This window comes from Polypterus senegalus, chromosome 11 (assembly GCF_016835505.1).
Source record: "Polypterus senegalus isolate Bchr_013 chromosome 11, ASM1683550v1, whole genome shotgun sequence".
In the NCBI taxonomy this organism is placed as follows: Eukaryota; Metazoa; Chordata; class Cladistia; order Polypteriformes; family Polypteridae; genus Polypterus; species Polypterus senegalus.
The window spans coordinates 112,632,936-112,658,370 of record NC_053164.1 but is presented as its reverse complement, the minus strand read 5'-3'; the positions used below and the strand labels follow the sequence as shown (position 1 = coordinate 112,658,370).

Here is a 25,435-nt window from a genome sequence, read left to right as displayed (position 1 = left end):
CAGCATTTGGAGAACATGTCTTTTAGAGAAAGAAGAAACATTACAATAATATTCACCACTGACCTCACTATTTTCTGTAGTCTCTTGAGGCCAGACACACTACAATTTCCTTACAAGACCATAATGGAATTGATCAGAACACTCTCAATGGTGAGTCTGTAAAATGAAATGAAAATGGGAGACGGAAGGCTTACTTCAGTCACCTCAAAAAGTGTAGTCTCTGTTGGGACTTTTTAATTAAAAGTTTTTTGCACATCACAGAACCTGGCATTCTTTACAATCTCCACAGTGGTGCCATTGATGCAGACTGGGGTGTGGTCAAGCAAGGTTTTCTTTCACTAAAGTCAAAAATTAATTCTTTAGTATTATCAGTGTTCAGTGTGTGCCCCGGCCGGGACACCCAGGAGGACCGGAGGAGGGCTTGTGCCTCCTCCAGACCGCGAGGGGGCGTCCGCCCTGGTTATGTTGGGGGCCTCGGGTAAAGGGCTTGGAAGCCCAGCCCTGTAGGGACCCGTGGCCACTGCCAGGCGGCGCCCCGGTGCCTGAATATCCCTGGAGCCCAGCACTTCCGCCATACCAGGAAGTGCTGGGGGGAAGATGACAGGGGACACCCGGACGGCTTCCGGGTGCACAGCCAGCACTTCCGCCACACTGGGGTGTGTCTGCGGAGGAGTGCCAGAAAGAAGCTGCTGGTTCCTATTTAAGGGGCCGCCTCCCTTCAGTCGATGGTGGAAGTCGGGTGGAAGAGGACGGAGCTAGAGAGAGGATGGGAGGCGGCCAAGAGAGAGGCATTGTGACTGTGTGGCCTGGACATTTGGGGGAACGGTGCTGGAGGCACTGGGAAGTGCACTAACAACATTATTGTAAATATAGTTGGAAATAAACGGGTGTTGGGAGAAAATAAGATGTCCGCCTGTCTGTGTCCGGGTTCAAGTCCACAAGTGATAGATTGTTATCTCTTCACCAAATGGCCAGATGTTCAACCTCCTCTCTGTATGCTGAGTCGACATCCCTGCTTATCGATCCTAGCACAGTTGTGTCATCAGCAAACTTGATGATGTAATTAGAGTTGTGTAAAAGTGTGCAGTCATAAATCAGTAGGGTGAAGAGCAGAGGACTAAGAATGCAGCCCTAAGGAGCTCCAGTTCTCAGGTATGATGGGGTTGGACATTATGTAGCCAATCCAAACTCACTGAGGACTCTCTCCAAAATACAATTACAGAGGGAGGTCTACAGCCCTATCCCACTCAGTTTCAGCTTCTGGGTAACAAGTTTGTTAAATGCTAAACTATAGCCTATAAACAGCATTTTGAGCTGCATATCTCTTACATATTTCTGTACAGCAGGTCCAGGTAGTTTAATGAAGCTGTATGGGTCTCACACCTAGGTTTTGTTTTTTTTGTTTTTTTGTTTTTTGTATTTTTTAGCTTACTATTGCTGTTTTTACTAGTTGTTGTGTGTTAATATAAACTTTATTAATTTGCTTTCCTTTTGCTGTTCCATCTTAAATAAATAGTACAAAGATGCAAAGCAATGTCTATTAGATTCAATTCCATTCAGTTTATTTTTGTATAGTGTATTTCTTGTGTGCTGCAGAGCTCTGTGACAGGTTTACAGGTAAATGTGAATACAAACTTTATAGAATGCTAATAAAACACATAGAAACAATAATTTGTTTAAACAAAGAGGAAACAAAGTGGTTTCATTAACATAAATGGAGCCCATAATGTCTGTTCATTAATTAACTGTTTGGCTGTTGACAACAGAGAAGAGGAAAATAAACACTTCAGTTAGCAACATGCCCAGAGATGCCTATGTAATGTCATAAACCACTCGCGCATGACCATTCTTACCATAAACCAAACATTAACAGCAATGAGAAATGAGCATAAATTGGTGGTGTCTATAGGAAAGAAACACTGCAAGATGGCACTGAAATATCATTGTAATAATGACAAAATAGTTACTGGAAAAGCAAATTTCACAAACTTGAAGTCACATAAAATAAGTTCAGTGATTCAAAAACCTGGATATCCTACAGTCATACCATTAAAGCACAAGCTGATTTAATATTTTTCACCAGGTCACACTATCCTTGCAGCTTTGAAAACATCTCTTTACTCATCTGAGCACACCAACTAGGGATGAGCAATACATACTTGCACCGTTTTCGCCAGTTACTGCACAGTGGGTGCTGTTGGTGGTGCTGAAAGTTGAGCACTGCTCCAACCATAATCAATAAATAATTGTAAATAAGGAAATAGTGGACTCAAAAATGATTTACGGAAGAATTCTAGCCCATACAAGTAAAATGGCAAGCAATATATTAGCAGAAGCAAATATTATGCTTTGTGTTTAATCCTGACCTTGTGCTGCTGAGTGACTGTATTCATGCAGTATTTTCCTGTGAAAGGTGTAAAGAGTAAGATCGCTATTAAAAACGACTTGCAATAACTACAACAAATTTACATTTCACATGTGTGAATTATGCTTTTGCTTCTCAAAATGATACTTGCTTCTGGAAATTATGAGTACAATTATCAAGTGTAAACAAACTGCCAGATTCTTGCTTCGGGTTGCAGGATGAGGTAGAGAGAAAGCTCAGGAGGGCAGGGTTCAGTGCTCAGAGGGGTATCTAAATATACAGGTGGATTAAGATATCAGACCCGTTCATGTAACGTTAGATGTGGTTTGTCACTCCACCCCATTCTGTTTGTAGAAGCTGGGAGATTAACACGATCTCCCAAAGCACTTTGTTTTGCTCCCACAATGATCAGTTCCTAAAATGCGGCATAAGCTGCAAAATATTAAGTTATTATACATTTCATCACAGTATAATTGGAGAAAAAATACTATGGAAAACCATAGATAAAATGGAGTGAGAGTAATTTAAATTAGTTGGAGGTGACGGATAAAGTGGATGATACAGTATATGCCCAAATGGTTCTAATATGAGAGCAGATGAAGGTAAATGATTTCGGTAAATGATGCTTTATTTGATGACAAGAGGAAGCTGATGGTAGTTCTATACTAGAATAAAGAAATAAGTAGTAGCTTTACAGTTAATGCACATGCGATATTCTTGAACATATTAAATAATTAAGTAAAATACACAAAGACGCCCCAAAGTAATGTGAAAGAACAAATTTCCTCTCAGGAATCAATTAGGTATCAATTATTATTATTATTAAAAATGGTCAACCAATTCAAGCAGTGCAGGCAACCCAAAATCAAAAAACACAATCAGTACACTACCTGTATGTTAGTCACAACGAAACACATACAGTATATATATTTTTTTCAACCTTCAGCCACAGCCACTTTAATACCAAATAATGTGGAAGTTCATCTTAAAAACAGTTAATGCATTACAATGCAAATCTTCATACTCTAAAAACTATGCATTAAAGCACTATAATTTATGTGAAATAAATTTATACAGTATTACTTAGATGTTACCCTGGTTCAAAGCCCATGAACTGTAATTATGTATTGACATGTTAAGAGTTCATTTAAACAGAAGACAGCAGAAGGAAACTTATTCTAAAATGTATAACTTAATATTTTGGATCTTATGCAGCATTTTATAAACCAATCATTTTGGGATTAAAACAAAGCAGTGCTTTGGCAGATCAAGTTAATCTCCCTGCAATGGCAAATAGAATGGAATGGGGCAACAAACTCTGAGCCACTCACATCTACAGTAACTATACAAACAGAAGGTGAGTCTGAAATCCTAACCTCGCCTGTGTATGTGCACGCTTCTCTGAGCTCTGCACCCCTGTGAGAGTTTGTTCATGTTTGAGAAATACACTCGTAATTTTCAGAAGCGCAAGTGAATTCACACGTGTGAACTGTATGGTAAAAAAGTGATTTGCCTACCATATAACATTCCCTACAAAATGTTTAGATGAGTAAAATGTAGAATGAAATGATAAAACTGTCTTTACTCTGCATCCCCAATAGTAATGCAGCCTGAGTAGACAAAAATAGCAAAATTCTAATCTCAGTAGAGTAAAATCTACTGAAGCATTCTGCCCAAAATCAGTAAACATTTAACATTTTACAGAGCTAATAGTTATGCATAGCTTCATTCAGTTACATAAACAGACATACACTGATAGACTATACTGAAAGTTGTCTGAGAGTGGTCAAATTGCATTCAGATATGCATAAAATATTTTAATGTATTGAAACCTCAAACACAAAAGTTGAACCCTGTCACAATATTTTTTTTATATACTGTATGTACTGTATACTCCGAGTATATGTGAGGAATGTAAATAGAATACATTGAACACAGGAGCAGAAAAGAGCATGTTTGAGCTATCATTAATATAAGAGGTACAGAGAGAGAAAGAGAGAGAGGTTAGGGGACATTACTAAATACAAGCAAATTACAGAAGAGAGAACAGGTAGGTCTTCATGTAAACCATAAATGTTAATGGATCCTCACTGACAGATCTAAGGATAGCAAAGGTTCAATATATTTGAAAAGCCTGGGCTTTAGTGACAGCAGGCAGAGCCAGGCAATGACATAACACGAATTACCCCTCATTACATTCACTGAACCAGACACTTTGACTCCAAAAAAAATGTATAATGTTAAACTTTCTATTAGTTAAAAAAAATGCTAAAAATGCAGTGGTTTAAAAAAAATAAAAAGGATATGGACAATTACTTCTCTTCAAATTTCAGTACCGTTGTATAGGGAGAACATGTAGGGCTCTAAATAAGAACTGCAGATGCCTCAAGATTTGGTGTGTTTTATTTTCAGTGGAAGACTGGGAGTCCATCAAAAGAAGTGCCAACCAGAAAGGCAATTGGAAACAACTGTAAGGTCCCTCAATGACAGATGACACCAAGGCAAATGCAAATGAGGCAAATGAGCCTCTTAAATGGCTTTGTCGAGTGAAATATTTAATTGTTTATCTTAGCCTATTTTTACCAAAAAACAAAAGAGTGGTCAAAATTTTAAGCAGTGCGTGTTCATGGTTTCTCCAGTCACACTATTTACCCATTTATTGAATCCCTTAACCCTTCAGTGGTTCTAGGGATTTCAGGCCCATTCTATCAGCCCTCTGTAAAAGGCAGGAACAGAATGCCAGGGTACACTCACCCTAGGCCACTGCAAGCAAGCAAAAAATGTTATTTTATATACAACATAAAAGCACCTTTCTATGTAGTAACACCACACCAAGATGCTTTACAAACACAGAAATTGGAAAGTTACAGTTTTTTGCAACTGAAATATAATAGGCTTTACCTGAATTCAGTGGTTTTAAAATTCAAAAATAGTAATTGTGGGGGGTAGATATCATTTTCTAAATTCATAAGTTGTTTCTTTAATGGATTGATTAATAGACTGAATCTACCACACTTTGTATTCTCTTTTAAATCATTTTACATTTATCATAAATCATTTTACATTTTAAATGATCTTGTTTCTTTGAAATGCACTCCTACAAAGAACCTTGTGAGTATATGATACATAGAGAGGTTATAAAAAGTAAACACTGATTGAATAATTGTTAAAATTGTTAAACAGTTGTTAAATATATAATAAATGTGCTAAAAATGATATATTGTCACAGAGATAAAAAGTACACACTTAACTGATCTAATTTTACTGAATATCAAAACACATTTTTGGCTGCCTGGCCATTTGTCTTTCTTCAGATGAAAGCTCCTTGCTGCTAAATCATGATGAATTACCTCACTTTAACCAAAAGGGATTCTTAATTTCATTTATAGCCTGTGATGTTCAGCTTTCAAAACAAGCAATATTATTGTCCGGTTTAACATCCAAACTTTATTATTGCACCCCTTGCAGCTTTGCATTTTGTTGGTGCCCATGACAAAACTATGCAATGTGCCCTCACATTTACAAAATGGTATAAGACTAGGCATGCTGTAATGAAGTATGCTGGTAATGTGGAAAAATGCTAAACTTTAGTAAAATACCCAAATTTTGCTCTAGGGAGCACACAGATGATCTTATCATTTATCATTGGTACTTGCAGGCTGTCAAGAGCCAAATGCTGGGGAAACTGTTAGCAGTGTCCATAAGGGTTTAAGCTCTTCAAACACAGAGAAGGTTTTGGCTGAAGTATTAAATTAGAGATGTGCACAAATCCAGCAAGCCTTAATTGATATAGCACACTTCAACAAATAAAACAAATGTTTATTGGCCTTCTTGATAAAAACACAGTTATCTTGTATGAAGTCTTTGAATATGCACACGCACACATATTTATACTACAGTATTAATACTGTATATAATTGTATAGGGTGTTTCTGTTAGTGCTGCTACTTCAAAGCTTCAGGGACATGACTGTCTCACCTGGAACCTTTGTACAATAACTTTTGTATGCTATGGTACATTATCTCCTCTGAAAGATGTGTGTGTGTGCTTCATCCACCATTGGTTCTAGCCTTGCAAGTAATGCTGCTATGGTGTTCTTTATCCTCTCTCTAACTGAAACAAAGGAAATCAAAACAGAGGAACTGATATTTCTCTTTTATCCAAAGGCCACTGCTTGTAAGGACTGGGCTTCAGCACTCTACGGTCTGGAGAAGGTTTGTTCAGTAAATGAAAGGAGAAATATAAGGATATATAGTTGGGTGGATGAATGGATCTTTTATTAGAGACCTAAGATGTCTCTGGAGAGGATGCTACACACCTCTTTTATAAACCAGTCCTCTGTGTTACCAACTAACTGAAGGGTTTGTTTGACTGTTCAGTGACATTATAAAAACAATGATCTGTCCCAATGCTCTGAAACTACTCTTTTAAATTAAACACTCATTTACTATTTTATTAATAAAAAAGTAAACACTCATAAATCATTTTTCTGTAAATAAACTCATTACATCTACTTCAGCCAAACCTAATAAATCAAAATACATCACTGCAGTCTGTGCATTTAATAAGATTTCAACTCTTATAAATAAACTGCTTATGAAATATATTCTTTCATATACAACATATTATTTAGTTCTACGTAATAGGTCTACTATTATGTAAATTATAATGTAAATTATTATGTGTTTTTTATTCTACTCTCTTACTTTTTGTTTTCACTATTATGCTGCATCTGCCTATGAGAAGGTATGTATTGGGCTCTTCCAGGAAAAAAGCTGAGCAAGTTCCTTGAAAGTTCTAGAATGATAAGGATTCAAGCTCCATGTTAAACACTGGTTTAATGTACCAGAACAATAGTATCTTAAAGTTACAAAAAGTGTTACGACACGCCGCCATTTGAAAACCCCACCACTGCTGATCTCCAGACATGCCGGAACACCACAACCGCTGACCTGCTCAACCCTGTGACTTATGAATTGGTGACTCTCCCTAACTTGTCACTATTCAAGAGTATTATTAATATAATATAATATAATTATTAAATGCAGGTCTCCTGGCAGAGCATAACATTTATCATATGCTGAATGATTCTTTAATGCAACATAAACTATAAATTTAATATTTGTGCCATGACTGTTTTTCGTTATTTTGTCACCACTGAGACTTTTGAGGCAGTACTATAAGCAGAACAACTACTCTAAAGTGCATTTCCCAGCAATGAACCTGGTGCTTTCATGGAACTAGTGCTTCCTTCAAGGAAACACTGAGGAAGGATTGGGCTAGTTTAGAATTTCCAATCAATCTAACATGCGTATATTTGGGTTTGTGGAACCACATGGAAAAAGCCCACACATGGAGTACATAGGGGGGTGTGAGAACATTGCAGCATACTAATTTATGGATAACTCTGGAAATATTTGCTCTGAAATACTATTTAGTGTTATTTTATTCAGTCATACTATTTATATCCAAGGTGTTAAATTGGGAAACGTTCTTATAATTGTGGAGGTGACAATGAAACTATTTAAACAATGAAATATCCAATTATTTAATGAAATAGTTAACATATCTGCATGAGTTTTCCACCAGATCCCACATTCATGTGCGCTAGACTGAATGGTGAATTGGACAATGCAGGTGTGTGAATGAATGGGCCCTCTGATGGGCTGGCACCCTATCCAAAGTTGTATTCCTGTCTTGTGCCCAGTCCTGTTGGTATTCATGCTCCATGACTCTTAATGGGTTACACAGGATAGAAAATAGATGGATAAAACATTTATAATAGCATTGATGAAACCAAGTGATATAAATAAGATAGTGTAGCCATTAGGGCAACTATTTTCAGGTAAGTAAGGTTTTAACAGAGGTTAAAAGAACACACAAATCAAGAAACACAACCAAAACCAAGCCACTCAATGGTCTAACTATACCATATAGTTCTGTTCCTGCCTATTTTCCTCCTCCATCTTGATTCATTCATCTACCAAATCGTCCTCCACTTGTTTGTCAGGCAGGCCCTTTACTCTGCTACGAACTTCAAGCTTGCCAGTCATAGAGACAGATGGTCCTTTTGAGGGATAACAAAGCTGTACAGTCCTTCACTCAACCTCCAAAGAAACATTTTTAGAATAAAAATAGAATAATTACACAACTATGAAATATGGTTTCAATTTTACATGTTTTTCCTTTCATTTGAGATCTTGATGTCAAAAATCAAAATCTCACTTCCCAATTTTTTCTCAGTTTTAAAAGACATAAACACATTACGCTCAATCTCTATGACATCACTTAGATTGTAACTAAACTCCATTGTTGTTAGACCATTATGTGAAAACAGCACACAATTCTGCTTTTGAACAGATCATTGAGGAGCTGATTTAAATATTAACTACCACCTTCCACTTCCATTTGTCTGAAATTGTAAAGAAAGTGGGTGTTGCTAAAAAAAATGAATGGCTTCTCATGGAAGGTTCTTGGAGGCTCTTTATTTCAAATGACCCAAGTGTCTTGAAAGCAAAAAAAGCAACCATGGAAATCACTTGAATATCTAAGCATTTGTGTAAAGCTTCTCAGTCCTCTTGACTAAGGGACAATTCTGATGAAGACACATACACACTGAAGGTAAAAATGACAAGGAGGGCTATGCCTCTTGATTGACCCACACAAATTCCCCGACAGCTGTATAAGCCATTCCCCACCACCAAGTCACACAGACAACATGTCTTTCCTCTCCTCAGTCAGTCCTACTTCTCCTTTTCCTCCTCTGAAATTCCCAGAATCGAAACTCTTCATACCCACACTATCTGTATCTGTGAATGCCTAGACATTTCACAAATGATCTGATGATTTCTGGTAGGATTAAGATAGACTAGCTAATGAAGAAAGATAGCTGATGACCCCATTACAAGAAGTAACTTCAAGGAAGTTACTGAAATAAGAAGAGGCATACAATACATAATATATGTCAGTAGTGGATATGCAACAGAAGTGAACATTTATGGTTCAAACAATACAGTTTGCTTCCGAATTAGGAGCTTTCTCTCTGAAACTGGAAATAATAGCTGAATGCAATACTAAGATGACAGCATCCGCTTACACCATGAACTTCAAACCAGCAAACTATAAAAATTAAAACCTGTTTGTATGTATTGTTAAAAGGAATAAACTATACTCTCCTTTATTAATACAGCAAAGCAGAGGAAATGGTACTAGTATTTATTCTATCCCAGCAGCATGAACACCAGTCCTGTGAACCCACTGCAGAGCACACTTACCCACACAGAGCCAACTAAACAAAAAGATGTGTTTTTTGACTTTGGAAAGATACCAGAGATCTTGACAGAAATCCAACCATTCACAAAGAGAAGATGAATGTCCATAAGCAAAGAAGAGTTGTTTTCATGTATCGTGAGGAAGCACGATTACATATTAATAAATCAGTTTATCCAGTATACTGGATTAAATTTTTCTTGCATTACAGATTTCAGATTTGAACTAAAAAGGGACTAAAGGGGGAATAAAGGATCAAGACATGGAAAGGTCAAATTCATAGTCAATAACTAGCAAGGGTTGGAACCAAAAGTCAAAGCCAATCACCCTCCACTATGAATATCTGTGGCAATTCCCACCCAATCTGATAGTTGTTAAGGACTGGGTCTCAAAGACACTAAGAAGAGCAAGACTGGATTTGCGAGGAAAAAGAAAGCTTAAGAAACACAGTTTTTCAGTTCAACTAGCAAAGCGACCCCAGATGGATATGGAAACAAATATGCAAAAAGGTAAAATAGCATTGAAATACAACTGTTCTAAAGAACAACTCCATAATCCAGATGAATAGTCACAAATGAGGCAGAGCATGACACACACATCAGAAATAGGCAAAATCATTAGAAAAGGCACAAGATAAATAAAAAAGGTTAGTAACACAATGGCAGACTAAGAAGCCTCCATCAAGCTTTGTTTGGGTGTGGCTGAGAAGCACAAAAGATAAAAAGTCAAGCAGATTATTGAACACCAGTAATGGTGCACTGAATGTTAACATGCAGTGAATACACTTGACTTTCTTAGCATTCGTTTGCTCAGAGGTTGATGCGCTTGCTGCTTCCTGAGCAGCTTTTCTTTTCTCCACCCTAGCAGCCCGCTTCTTCTCTTCTTTCGTCAGCATCTTTTCAAGGTAAAACTGATTAAGTCACTGTTTGTGTTGAAATTACTTAGTACGTCTTCCAGTCTTTAATCTGCCTCAAGAATGATTTAAAATATGAAGAGATAGGGGAAGTGACAGTGAAGGTGGTAGGGATGAAAACGCGCCCATATGCATGTGCTGCATGGCTGCCCTGTACAATAAAATAAAAGAGCAATAATTTCAAAACTCTGCGCTTTTAATATAAAGCTGTAGTATATGTGTACCAAATTTCAGGCTACAGGTTATTTGATTTTTGACCATGACCTTCCTGGGTTGACCTTTGGCCTCGGAGGTCAATCACTCACACCCCCCAAAAAAGCGGATAGTAGATGTCAACGTAGTATATGGGTACCAAATTTCAGGTCAATAGTTCAAACGGTTTGCGAGCTACAGGTGATTTAAAATCCTGGACAGACAAACGGACAGCCACGGTAGCATATTATATAAGAAGATACTGTGTGATATTATGTGATGTCAAACCAGTATTTAGTCGGACTCCATCCTTCCATCATTCTCTGGACCCATCCCTGGGGCAATTAACTCGATTTGTTTAAAAAAGCTTTTTGCACCAGAAAATTTAAGGAACCGACATTCACCACACCACAAAAGGAGGTAGTATATACCCCAAAAATGTCAACATTGTCCACAAAGGCATGACCTACTGCTGGTCAAATACTATAGGATTAGGGATGCGTAATATCCTAAGTTATCAATTTAGGAAACTAAAGTTTGTCACACATGTGCGCATGGGAGGCAGCTAAAGGGCTCGGGTAAGGACAGTTCTGAGACATACCAGGATGTGGCAGAGTGCACTGACTCTTTTTCTTCTTTGCCTGCAGGCCATTCCCGGGAGATTCCGCCTGGCACTTCTGATGTCACTTCCGGGACCAAGCCTATCAAAGGAGACCTTGCCAGCTCCGGCCCCTGTGATGTCACCTCCGGGCTCGAACCAATGGCTGAGGACCTCAATGAGCCCGACCCCTATGATCTCACTTCCTTTCTTCCCCTTTAAAACCTCCTCCTTTTCCCTAATGCCCTCAGTTCTGTATTGGACTCGGTTTTGTGCACAGCAGTGCTATCATTTGTAAAGAACGCTTTGCAGCCAGGAAACCAAATTATACGGGTGGCTGCCCCAAACCTAGCTTTGTCTCATCGTGGCTTTTGTGCCAAGTGATTAATTGGAACATAATGGAGCAAAGGTATTTTTGAGGTCAAAATGTAAAGCAACCAAGTTCTGAGCTGGTATTTCAATGGGGAACTCTACAATGAGAAGGGGAGGCAAGCACTTAGAAGGTTTATCACTATAGTATAAAACGCAGAGTTAAGAAATTGCTTCAATCAAGTGGGCATAGTACTGGACAAATACGTCAAAAATGTCATGGTCATGATTTAAAACACTGTCTTTACTAGACTGCAACATGAAGGTCAGAAAGTATTGAAAACTCCATTATGTGAAATCTGAAACTTTAAAATATTTCTCACAATTTTTCAAAGCAGTATATACATAAGGTGCTGGATGTGAATGCAATGCTTTGTAATTCTTGAGGTTCACATTTAACTTTTTTGTATTATTTCAAAATTTTAAAAAACAAATACTGTTTTACAAAAATACCAATTGCCTCGTTGCCTCACCTCACATGCCGGCCCTGCATCCAATTTAGCTACTGACCAGTTCGTATAGTATGTGTAGTCTCATTTGCTTTGCAGGTTGCCAAAATGTCAACTTAATTAAAATTGTTGCTTCTTTCCTTTCTATATTTTAATGTATACAGTATATTGTGAATAAATACAGTGTACTTCTTTAACACTGTTGGAATTCAGTGAAAGAAAACAATAAAAGAATCATGGACAAAGATAATCTGGAATTGAAGAAGATGGGAGCAACTTATGATGAGCAAAGTGCAAATCTATTTAAAAAGTACATGTGGCTCTTTCCGTTGTATTGCTATGAAAGTACAGTAAAGTTTGTTTTGGCAGAAATCTTGTGTGATTTCAGGAAATTATTGTAGGAATGTTCACCCAAAGTCCAAAGAAAAACATCAGACGACACACATTTTGGATAGTCTTCTATTTGATGTTTTTTCCAACTTGCTGGTAGAAGGATTTCTCAAGAAAAAACATTGCCAAGGTAGAAAGTGTTTGCAAAGGTAACACTCTTGCTGGCATTAAAGGCATAGCTAGTTTGGATCTGTTGAAAAGTACCACAAGAAACAATAGCTGATGTTGTGGGGAGTACTCGACCTGTTGTGACACACCTAAATGTTTAACCAGAGAAGCTTGTTTAGTCAAATAAAAAAATGCATCTTAATATGTATGTGTGAAGAACTGTGTGAATAACATGAACACCTACTATATCATACAAAAGCAGAACTAATCATCAATGAACAATACTGAGTGTTTTTAACCCCCAAAAATCTTGACTTTTAAAAATGCTCACCAAAACCGTACACTTCTGAAAACAACAGTATATTGTTTTAATGTGGATGAGTGAAAACAGAGACTTTTACAAAAACAGACTATAGTTGCACTCTGATTTGTTTGTAATTATTACATAGCTCTTCCCTGATTGGATTCTGCTCATTGAAATGTCTCATTCCTTGACTGGTCACCATTCCTAGAAGAAAACCACATTCCAACATAGTGGAGACAGAGGAGTTGCTTTCCATGGTGTTATTGTGTTGCTTGCCTGTATAGATCTAAATTCCATTTTGTAAAGTTTGAATGCAGCATGCATCCCAAAAAAGCAAATAATTTACCAACTGCTACAGTTTTTAGATTACAATAAATCATGTGGCAAGGCAACGTTACTATCCCTTCAATGATTTCTCTGTTGATGCACACATGCCCGGTGCAGGTGAATGTATATGTCAAGTTTCTAGTCATGTTAACATGGATGAGGATACTTTCAAAATGCTAGCGTGGATGGAGATTTATTTATAGTTGAAATCATAGTATTGTGGTTGAAGCCAAAAAGTAATCTTTATATGATGCTGTAGTGAGTAAGCTTTTTAATTTTAAAGTATACTGGGCATCACTGTCAATTAATCTGAATTCCTCTGCTTTCACAGCCTGCTGTAATTACTTTGAAGGCTTACAGTCTGTTTCTCCAAAAAGATACCCAGGAAAACAAAAGGAGCAAAAGAATCAAGATAAACTGCAAGCAAACTACTCTACAGGATTGGTGTCCTAAACAGAGAGACAAATTTAAGAAGTGGCTTCTGACTATATATAACTTCAGAGCCATTTTTGCCATCAATCAGACCACATAGAATTCCAAAATGCCAAAATCCATTCATGTCACCAAGGCAAACAGTTGCATTGTGTAAAGTTTGGCACTGAGAGAGAACTCTATCTCTAGATATATGAGGAACAAATAGAATTTACTCCTCAAAGTGATCTGTTTTCATCAATAAGAATTCATCAAAGTCCTGATCACTTTGCTATTGGTCAGTTTAATCACTTACTACACTGATGATGGAGGTAAAATAAATTATGGAAATAACTGACGGAACCACTCATTTGTAGAGAATCACAATATTCTATGACTGGGAAGTGTATTTGATGCAATGTATTGCCATCGATGCCCTTCACTACCCACTTTGTCCCACTTCAGTCCATCAGAGGACTCACTCTCACACACCCCTGCACTCACTCACACCTTTTTCCAGCTCTAATAAATCAAACCAATCATATTATGTGATATCATCTACTGTTAAATTTTACTCCATACTTTTTTACAATTTTTATTTTTATAATGTATTGAGGATTTGTTCTGTTCTGTGTATTGTAATGTATTGTGTTGGCCCCGTTCTTTTTGACACCCACTGCACACCCAACCTACCTGAAGCGGGGTCTCTCTTTGAATTGGCTTTTGCAAGGTTTCTTCCATTTCTTCCCTACTTGGATTTTTTTTGGGAGTTTTTTCTTGTCTTCTTAGAGAGTCAAGTCTGGGTGGCTGTCAAGAGGCAGGGCCTGTTAAAGCCCATTGCGGCACTTCTTGTGTCATTTTGGGCTATACAATAAATAAATTGTATTGTATTTTATTGTAATACACACGTCTACATAAAAGAAAAACACATTTTAACACAGGAATAACATGTAAACTCCAAACTCCATACTGACAGTGACTGGGTCCAGGAGTTGAATCCAGTGTCCTGGTGTACAGAGGCAGCACCACTAACTAACTACTGTGCTGTCATATGTTACTAAGTGGATCGATCTTACAAAAATCAATAGGTGGATAAAATTTAATTAAACAACCAGTGTTGTTAAATAACAGCTTAGGACATGCAATGATCTGCAGTGTTTAATAAAAAAAAAAAAGTATTTGAAATATACAGTGGTGTGAAAAACTATTTGCCCCCTTCCTGATTTCTTATTCTTTTGCATGTTTGTCACACAAAATGTTTCTGATCATCAAATACATTTAACCATTAGTCAAATATAACACAAGTAAACACAAAATGCAGTTTTTAAATTATGGTTTTTATTATTTAGGGAGAAAAAAAATCCAAACCTACATGGCCCTGTGTGAAAAAGTAATTGCCCCCTGAACCTAATATCTGGTTGGGCCACCCTTAGCAGCAATAACTGCAATCAAGCGTTTGTGATAACTTGCAATGAGTCTTTTACAGCGCTCTGGAGGAATTTTGGCCCACTCATCTTTGCAGAATTGTTGTAATTCAGCTTTATTTTTCTAGCATGAACCGCCTTTTTAAGGTCATGCCATAGCATCTCAATTGGATTCAGGTCAGGACTTTGACTAGGCCACTCCAAAGTCTTCATTTTGTTTTTCTTCAGCCATTCAGAGGTGGATTTGCTGGTGTGTTTTGGGTCATTGTCCTGTTGCAGCACCCAAGATCGCTTCAGCATGAGTTGACGAACAGATGGCCGGACATTCTCCTTCAGGATTTTTTGGTAGACAGTAGAATTCATGGTTCCATCTATCATAGCAAGCCTTCCAGGTCCTGAAGCAGCAAAACAACCCCAGACCAATCACACTACCACCACCATATTTTACTGTTGGTATGATGTTCTTTTTCTGAAATGCTGTGTTCCTTTTACGTCAGATGTAACAGGACATTTGCCTTCCAAAAAGTTCAACTTTTGTCTCATCAGTCCACAAGGTATTTTCCCAAAAGTATTGGCAATCATTGAGATGTTTCTTAGCAAAATTGAGACGAGCCCTAATGTTCTTTTTGCTTAACAGTGGTTTGCGTCTTGGAAATCTGCCATGCAGGCCGTTTTTGCCCAGTCTCTTTCTTATGGTGGAGTGGTGAACACTGACCTTAATTGAGGCAAGTGAGGCCTGCAGTTCTTTAGACGTTGTCCTGGGGTCTTTTGTGACCTCTCGGATGAGTCGTCTCTGCGCTCTTGGGGTAATTTTGGTCGGCCGGCCACTCCTGGGAAAGTTCACCACTGTTCCATGTTTTTGCCATTTGTGGATAATGGCTCTCACTGTGGTTCGCTGGAGTCCCAAAGCTTTAGAAATGGCTTTATAACCTTTACCAGACTGATAGATCTCAATTACTTCTGTTCTCATTTGTTCCTGAATTTCTTTGGATCTTGGCATGATGTCTAGCTTTTGAGGTGCTTTTGGTCTACTTCTCTGTGTCAGGCAGCTCCTATTTAAGCGATTTCTTGATTGAAACAGATGTGGCAGTAATCAGGCCTGGGGGTGGCTACGGAAATTGAACTCAGGTGTGATACACCACAGTTAGGTTATTTTTAACAAGGGGCAATTACTTTTTCACACAGGGCCATGTAGGTTTGGATTTTTTTCTCCCCAAATAATAAAAACCATCATTTAAAAACTGCATTTTGTGTTTACTTGTGTTATATTTGACTAATGGTTAAATGTGTGTGATGATCAGAAACATTTTGTGTGACAAACATGCAAAAGAATAAGAAATCAGGAAGGGGGCAAATAGTTTTTCACACCACTGTATGCATTAAGGCGCATATACGAAAAAAATACATTTAAAATTAACTTTGTACGAGCATAAGAACAGCACTTGATTAAAAGAAGAGAGAGTACCTGATGAAACATGTATCTCGACCTTATTAAGAACATGTTATCTTTTAGGGCTGTGCTATTTCTGCCACTTTTACCTCAACACTGTCGTCTCAGAAAAAAAATTACCAAAAAAACTGAATGGAATGTGTAAATGGCTACAGCTGCCACGCAGCAAAGAGAGCAGGTTTAGCAGATTGTGACACATCATCCTCTCCACCAGGCCCACCATTGGGGGAGGCCACAAAGTGCAGACATTTGGAAACAATGGACCTTTTAGGTGAATGTCCTCTGTCTCCCTAACGCTGTGACTTTACAAGCACCAGATGCGTGTGGGTGTACAAAAAAAATATCACAACCTTGTACGAACTATGTGGAGCAGAGACACAATTGTTCAGCTGCCAGAGAAGCCCATACTGCAACTAGAAAAGTTTTTTTTTTACTTGCTAGTTTATTTATCTAAATGACTAAGTTTGAATTTTTTTTAATTGCCAGATGTTACTCAGTGACAGCTGTAATGTGAACAGCTTGGTAGAAAAATCAATATGGCCAGCAACCAGGAACCATTTTCTGGTAAACATAATTGACGAGACAGTCTTATGCCAGATTTAAAATTGTTCTGTCATGTACATATAGTACTAGAAACTGAAGACAACAAGACATTATAGTAAAACTTTATGGTGGCTGCCTTGTAGCACTGGATTCACATCATGACCAGATTACATTCTGTGAGGAGTAGAAACCTTCTTTCTATGTTTGCGTGACTCTTCTCCTGCAATTAAGGGCACAATACAGAAAAAAAAAATTAAAAAAGAATTGGCAACTACAATAATAGACTATTCAGATCCTTTGCCCAAAGGACAGTATGGTATCCTGATGGGATTTTTTCAGGTCTTGTGTAAGCTCAACTTCAGTCTTCCTCTAGAAGTATATATCCATGGAGGTCTGGAGTCAATTCAGTCTACAGTAGAATGTTCTCCCTTACAAGAAACTGTAGAGTGGCAACGAGACATGACACGAACAGGAACACCAAGTCCAATAAAAAAAAAAAAAATTGTGTGCAATCTTCAGCTACATCCATACTATGTTTTCAATTTAAAATGGCATTTTCAAAAAAACAAAAACAAAAAGAAACTCCATCCACACTAGAATTTTCAGATTATTTACGAAAGTATTTTTATTCATACAAAAATAACCAAAAACGCAGCATAAACTTCTTTAACTGGGCATACACTGTGTGATTTTGGAACGATTTTGAACCTGATTTCCGGTTGCCAAATTATTCTCTGAGTCTGCCCAAATTTCAGTTTCATCATATGAATGAGCCGTCACATCACTGGAAGAGTTTTTGTCATATCGGAAATTTCAGTCAGCTGCCTTGTAGTGTGAGCAGTTTCACTGGCAGATTTTCTAATGTCACCATCAATTTTCCCAAAATTCATTGTGCAGTGATTACACTGAGTGTGCCTTGTACTGTGCATATTCTCAGCACCTATGTCATGTCGATCGGACCGAATGTGCTTGTGCAATCTGAGCACATAAACGACTGGTGATTCTATCATGCACTGTGACTAGTTGCTTGGTTTATTGTACCATACCAAAATCACTTCTGTGTCAACCCTTGGAACCAGAAGGTGCTGTGTGTAATTCTGCACTAAGAGGGTGTGTATTGACAAGGGGACTGAGACAGAGTGTGGCAACTCTGGGCAAAGAAACAAAAGCAAAAGCAAAGAACAGTTTAGTACAATTCACTGCACCAAACAGCCTCAATGCTTGATTACTATTCACCGAGTGGATATGGAGTACTGCAGCAAAAACTTGGGGGTCCCCTCCAATGACAAGCTGAATTAGTCTAGTAAGACAGAGAAACTGTATAAAAAAGAGCAGAGCAGACACTTTAAAGGGTCTGAGTTCCTTTAATGTGGTTGTAACATCCCTCACAAGTTCTATAACTTTGATAGCTAGGGCTATTTTGTATGCTGTAATATGCTGGGCTGGTAAAATCACTTCAAGAGAAGCCCACCAAATCAACAAGCCAATTAAGAAGGCAGGCTAAATTATGAAATGCACTCTTGACATGCTGGAGTTAGCAGTGGAGGAGAGAATGAAGACAAAACTGATGACCATTATGAACAATGCCGCCCCTCCTCTCTCCAACACACTAACACGGAGTACTTTCAGCTAATAAGTACATGAAGATACACTACTTGAATTCTTACATACCTATGGCAATATGTCTTTATAATGGCTTACAATGACTGCTCTCTTACCTTTAGCTTAGTTAGCTTTTCTCTTTTTTTTGTAATTCTTGTGTGTGTTAAGGGGATGGGTGTAGTAGTTGTTGTTGTGGTTTGTTATAATATTTTAGGTTTTTTCAGCATCTATAAAACTAATGTTTCCTTTGAGACAAATAAAACATTATCTCTCTATCTATTTATCCAGGTAAGTGCCAGAATAAGTAATTAAAAAATTACATAAATCAGAATGAGTCCTGAAAGCTCTCAAGTGCTCAAACTTTAATTTACATAATTTACATTATGTAGGATTCATGCAGTTTGTAGTGCTTTTGTAGTGTTGTGTATTTTTTCAATACAGAACAGACAAATTACACAGGACTAACATGAGGTTATTACATGTCTAATAACATGCAGTAAATAATATTTTAATCATGTGGAACTTTTTTTGTAAATTAATAGAAAAATATACAGTAGTAATGTGGTGAATGTGAAGTTTGCAATGAAAATTAAAAAGTCAGTCTTCAGAAATTCCTGTTATTACTGCCTGGGTTAAATAACTTCTTCACCTTTGTTACTTAACATGAAGATTTAATTTTATCCCCCACTTTTTCTTTGATAACCCACAGCCATACAGATAACTCCCCCCACCCCTCCTCAACTGATTACCACTCCCTCATTGCAGTTATGTCCCTCTGCCAGTCAGCTAATCAAACATCTTCCCAAAATTCAGTTATGTCAGTAATAAAAAATCCTACTCTGTCTGTTCCATGGAGAGGGGGGAAAAAAAACACAGAGTTCCTAGATTCTTTAATGCTGTCATTGGAGTGACATCATGGTGCTCACTGATTGGCTACAAAGTGAGAGTGAAGAGGTGTGGCTGGGTGTTTATGTCACAGCAGGAGAGTATATCTCATTTGTAATTCTCCAGAAGCGCAGCAGTCAGCGTAAGGAGCTTGCTGTGAGCTTCAAGTGGAAGTACTGAAGAGGGGACTCAGCTGAGCTTTTGACTGAAAACAGAATAGGCAAAAAGCAAAACAGTCTAACTTTTTAAAGAACAGCAAAAATTTAAATCTGAGGAGAGAATGTCACCCACTGTACACCTACTGCTCGGCGGGCTTGTCCTGCTATGCAGCTACAGGCTGGACAAACTCACAGAGGCTTGCTCGTGTGCCTTGTCACATCCTCAAGATGCCTACTGCAGCTCTGACATAGGTAAGGAAGGACTGTGTCCAGTTTATTTGTCTTTTTCTCATGATCAATAGGTTTAAAATCTTTGAAACCAACCTGCTTGCTTTATACCAACTTTCTGGATGAAGACAATGCTAGAAGAAGGGGGTTTTATGCTACAATGGCTTTATTCACTCTAAGGCATGTTGCTTTCAGATTTTTATTAATCCTTATTTTATTTATATAGTACCTTTAATACAAGATGATTGTAGCAGAAAGTGCTATACATGTCAACCGTTTCAAAATGTTTTTCTTAATCTGACTGACAAAGTGCTGTAAACATTTTTATAAGGGTTGATCATATTTTGAAGTATTAGTACCACGTCATTTTGTGACTTGATTAGAAGTTTTTTCCAGTTCTCAGTCTGAACCTGTGATAAATCATATAACTTTCCAGTTGCTGAAGTGCACATGCGAATATAACAAAAGAGAACACTGGAATTATCATTTATTAGCAACAGCTATAACTTTATTACTTTCACGAAAAGTATGTCATAACTGGGAGCACTTACCTATTAGCTAAACAAACCACCTTGATGGGCTGAATGGTCTCCTGACTTTTCTCAAATTTTTTGTGCTTTAATGAAAGGCTATGGGAGGAGAATTGCTGCTCCTCCTTTATGGGTGAACTTTTTAACATAGTTCCACAAATGTGATTAACCAGTTGACTCCAGGGAGCTGTGTTTAAAATAAACAGTTTTCATTTAACTTGCAACAGCTATGGCATGTTCTGTCCACACCGGCAGAGGCAAAGTTAAGAGGTCTCCATGGAAACCAGCTTCTCAAAGCTTTCAGTGTTTTCCAGGAGAAATCCGTTTTTCTCACTGAGCTGTAAAACAGAAGCGCGTACAGGCGCAGGGGCTGGCAAGGTTGCTGGCTGAGATTTAACTGGAGAGGCTGTCGCACACCAGATGAAACCAGATCACACGGGTCTACAGAAATTGTTACAACTGATGCTGAACTATTTGCCCCCGGGACTTACATACTTCATTTCTTTTTTTATCCTTTAGTAGAGTTGTAATGCTGTACCTCTTTCGAATATCGGCCCATCATAATACCAACACTAATTTTGTAGCTAAATAGTCATTTTACCAAGTTTTGTATCATCTTATTAGTCCAAGTGCCTAAGCTGCACATCAAAACAGTACAACAGATTTCGCATGCTTCAGATTCAATATAACCAAAGTTTTTCTAAAATTGATTAGTACAGTATATATTTTTAGTGGATTTTTTTATTCTGTGCCAAAAGCACATTGGGCTATAAAGGGTCAAAATAGAAGAAAACATACACCTTCTTGTAGTATGTAGAACACAGAGGAGGAAACCAAATGAGTTACAGAAAAAATATGAATACAAATTATATATTATTATTAACTGTCCTGCAATTGGTTGGCATTTGATTCAGAGTTGATTCTTTTATTGCTAGCTCCCTGCAACCCTGGAATACGTAGAACAGATTATGATTACTATTATATCATTCTAAAACCTACTAAATCCATTACAGGGACTGGGGTCTATCCTTAGATGAGGCACAAGTCCATTGTCTGGCCAGTTCATGCAGAGAACCACATTCCCACTACATTGGGACCAGTCCATTGTTACCAATTAACTTAACACATAAGTCTTGGTGGGTGCTGGAGTATGTGTAGCAAAACGTGTGCAGACATGCAGCATGTGCACATTCCACACAGATAATGACAAAGCGGAACATTCAAACCCAGGATGCCAGCAGATCCATGCCATGTGGCAGCAGTGCTACCATTGTGCCACAGACCTGCTCTATGCCCCATTGTTCTTGTGATTATTATTCGTACTATTTCTACTGCTGGCATCCAATTCAAGGATAGTACATGTCTTGTGCCTAAAGTGGACTTGTGCTGCCATTTTATTACTATTGCTGCCATCACATGAAGGACTAGTCTTGTTTTGCACCTAATATTGACAAGACAAGCTCTATCCATAGTAAATGCGTACAATACTATTTTGTAAGCCCGCTTAATCCTGAGCAGGGTCATGTGAGACTGCACCTATCCCAGAAAGCATAGGGTGCAGTGCAGAAACACTCCCCTGTGCAGGGTGTAAGTCCATCAGGTATATGGAATTACTAATAATAATAATATTAAACGTTTTAGTGTGTATAAGCGTGCCATGGTGTCTCATCAATGGGTAGCTTTTGCTAATACTGCCAGGATAATAATAATAATGTTAAATGTTTTGAACTTATGCTCATTTGTATACGGTCAGTTACTTTCTTTTTAAATAAAATATCAGATGAGTGGATAGTGATTAGATGAAAAATTGAAAATGAGAGAACTTTGCCAAGATGTGTCCTTCATATTAGTTTTTCTTGAGTTATTCTTCAAAAGACACAATTATCCCTTCTATTTTTTTCCTTTTACTTATGTTACTGGACAGCTGACATGACACTAGAATGGAAGCAATGTTTGAGAACTGGTTTGAGAAAATTACTGTATGTTCTAATAGTCAGGAATCACTCATTCACAAGATACAGTATTCTTGATCGTCAGTTTACTGAACTTGCACTACTACCAAAAGTGTGGCTTCTATTTCAGAACTGAACAGGGAAATGAACAACAGCATTTAGAAGGATGGCTGAACTTTGGCTGGTCAGCTATGAGCGGACTGTGATCCACCTGATTAAATCTGACTAAAGAAATGAGACGCCAGTTTCTCTGTGTTGAGACTGTAGTCAGTGATATCTGAACCAGTTGCCAACAGCCTAGCTCACCTCAAATAGCACAGTGTGAAGTGACAAGCTCTTAAATGGCTTTCAAAGCACTGCTCCCCACTTAGATGTCAAGGTCAGCGTTCCAATTTGGGGCAGATCATGGAGAAACAAGTGCAACTGGAGCTCTTAGTTAGAGGCAGCAAAGGAAAAATAAAAAGTAGGATTACTTCCAAAGCTGAAGAAAAATTGGCAAGCAGCTGGTATGTGGGTCATATGCTGTCTGAGTGGCTAAGGGAGGTGGTTTCACCTTCAGCATAAGATTATAATGTACAATAATACAACATTATGAAACCCACGCAATGCACTTCTGGGTCATCGGGGCTCAGGCCCAATCTACGAATTCAAGATCATTTACTACATGAAGCATATTTCTGCATCTTAGATAAAACTATTCAGATCTCAGGTGTGCTGCTAACAAAGGTATTTACTACAATATAAACTGGCCTTGTTTTGTCTCATTCTGCCGGTGTTATCTGGTTCCCATAAATATTTCAGCATTCCAGTCCATTCCGACATGCCACAGTGCAGACTTTATGCCATGCCTGAGCGGTAAGGGGGAGACTCAGGGTTGCTTTGTAGTGTGAATTTCACAAGCTGTTATTAGGCATAATGTTGTCTGTAACATAATATAATCACAAGGAATATATCTGAAGAACGTGTAATGTTTAATGCCCAGAAGATGGGATATGCTGAAGTTGTGATAGCTGAATGCTGAAGTTTTGATAGCTGAAATATTCTAAATGTTGGTATGGATAAAATGATCAATCTGCACTGTACACTAGAAAACATAGTCCATGAAGTGCAAATGCAATAGGTTTGCACAGTTATTTAGTGGTTTACACTTTTGCTTTAAAGATCTAAGAATTTAAATCCTGAGCATGGTCACGTCCAGTTTGGGGTTTGAATGTTCTCTTTTTGGTGTTTTTTTTTTAACCTTTCAAATCCTCAGAGTCTTGCATGTTAAATTGATTGGCCCAGTGCCTTGTGTTGGACTGAAGCCCCATCCAAAGTTGATTCTACCTATAAGTCAAGCTGGTTTTTGGTGGGATAGGCCCTGGTCGCCACTGTCCTGAACTGGATTAAAAAGGTTTAACAATGGACGGATGATGTAGCACTAGTGAAAACTAGCTAGGAATAAATAAGAAAATATTTCACCAAAAAAGGATTTGAGAAATGCATGAAAACTGTCATTTTGGATCACAATCGACTGAGCAATGTTTAAAGGTTGTGGGATCCAGAACCTACCCTGCCAACAGACCTGAAAAGGACATCAGTCTATTGCTGGGACCAATCATGAATAACATGGACTTTGGATGCTAGTTTTGCAGAACTGGCTGGGGCTGCCAATAGGTGCCACCTACAAAAATGCCAAGCTTTTCTACTGTTACCCAAACACACCTAGATCAAGGGTAAAGGTGGTGATAGGGCATTCTGCTTTTGGACAAAGGCAAGCTTGGATGACTTGCCAGCCACTGATTGCTTTGTTTTGTATATCCAATTGCTTTTCCTCACCAAAAAAGCAGTAATCCTGGAATTCTTTGCTTTTATATCATAATCCGTTTTCATTTGTGCTAGGTTGGAGGCAGAGCTATATGCATACGTGTTATGCAAACTACATCCACTGAGGAGCTACTCTCTTAAGTACACTTGCCTTTGCTTCAGTGTAACTGGCTATTCAATAAGTGAAAGCACAATGCAAACAGACAATACTATTTAAAGTGAACTGGAAAGTGCCAATGGATCATATAAAACTACAGACAAGACAAAAAATGTAAGAGGCTCTGAATAAAGCATGACAGCAGCTAGCCAACACATATGCGTTAGAGTTAGTAACAGAAATCCTGCTATGGTGTTATTCTTGACATGACAGTGTGTAGCAACAGACCTCTGAAAAAAGGAAAAAAAAGAAACTGATCCAACATGTGCAGAGTAAGAGACAGCCTAACATTATGTAATCAACATCTGACTACACCAGTGGTGCCAAAAAAGGTTAACTAGGACACACAACTTGTTGAACCTCGCCACAGATTAAGTATGGCTGTTGATGACCCAAGAGAGTTCTACTGTGTGAAACAAGAAGGTGTGGTTGCAGTGGGATATGGAAGCCAAATAATGTAGGGTTACAAATTCATCTCTTGTAACTGCAGGAAGTCTTGGTCCTACTGATTCACAGTGATGGGAGGACCAGACTATGTAAATGTATCATTATTATTATTATTATTATTATTATTATATTTTGGTTTCCAAATACATAATTTGAGTGCCACAGGGTATCTGATGATTATTGCCAGTCAGGTACATCCCTCCATTGTAGCAGTGTGCCCTTCTGCAAATTGACTTTTTCAGGTGTTAATGCTCCATACCACAAGTACTGTAATTATTTTAGGACCACTTTAAAGCAGTGATTTACTAAGTCATCAGACATCAATCCAGTCAAGCATCTGTGGAATGAAATGTGACAAGCTATATAAAATAATAGCTTCACCCTTGTACAGCAACTTTGCCCCCTTACAGAGTCTGTGCCCTGATTAATTCAGCCTGTTGTCTAGGTAAATAGGCGATGAACATACAGTATTTAAATTTTTAAACTTCCCAACTCACTCCAGCAGATCAGGGTCCTGATTAGCTGCTGCCTGTTCTAGAAACACTGAGTGTAAGATCA

The 25,435-nt window shown here is 38.0% G+C and overlaps 2 protein-coding genes across 2 annotated transcripts in view; one reads left to right on the top strand and one right to left on the bottom strand.

Annotated features, from left to right (window-relative positions):
• Positions 1–25,435, bottom strand: part of LOC120539439 (synapsin-3-like) — an 842,044-nt gene that overhangs the window by 347,281 nt on the left and 469,328 nt on the right. The window lies entirely within an intron of this gene.
• LOC120539441 (metalloproteinase inhibitor 3-like) overlaps positions 19,723–25,435 on the top strand; it is a 42,192-nt gene continuing 36,479 nt past the window's right edge. Inside the window, exon 1 of the mRNA XM_039769494.1 lies at positions 19,723–20,009. Coding sequence (XP_039625428.1) covers positions 19,880–20,009 — 130 coding nt within the window. The 5' untranslated portion in view covers positions 19,723–19,879. The remainder of the gene's footprint in view (positions 20,010–25,435) is intronic.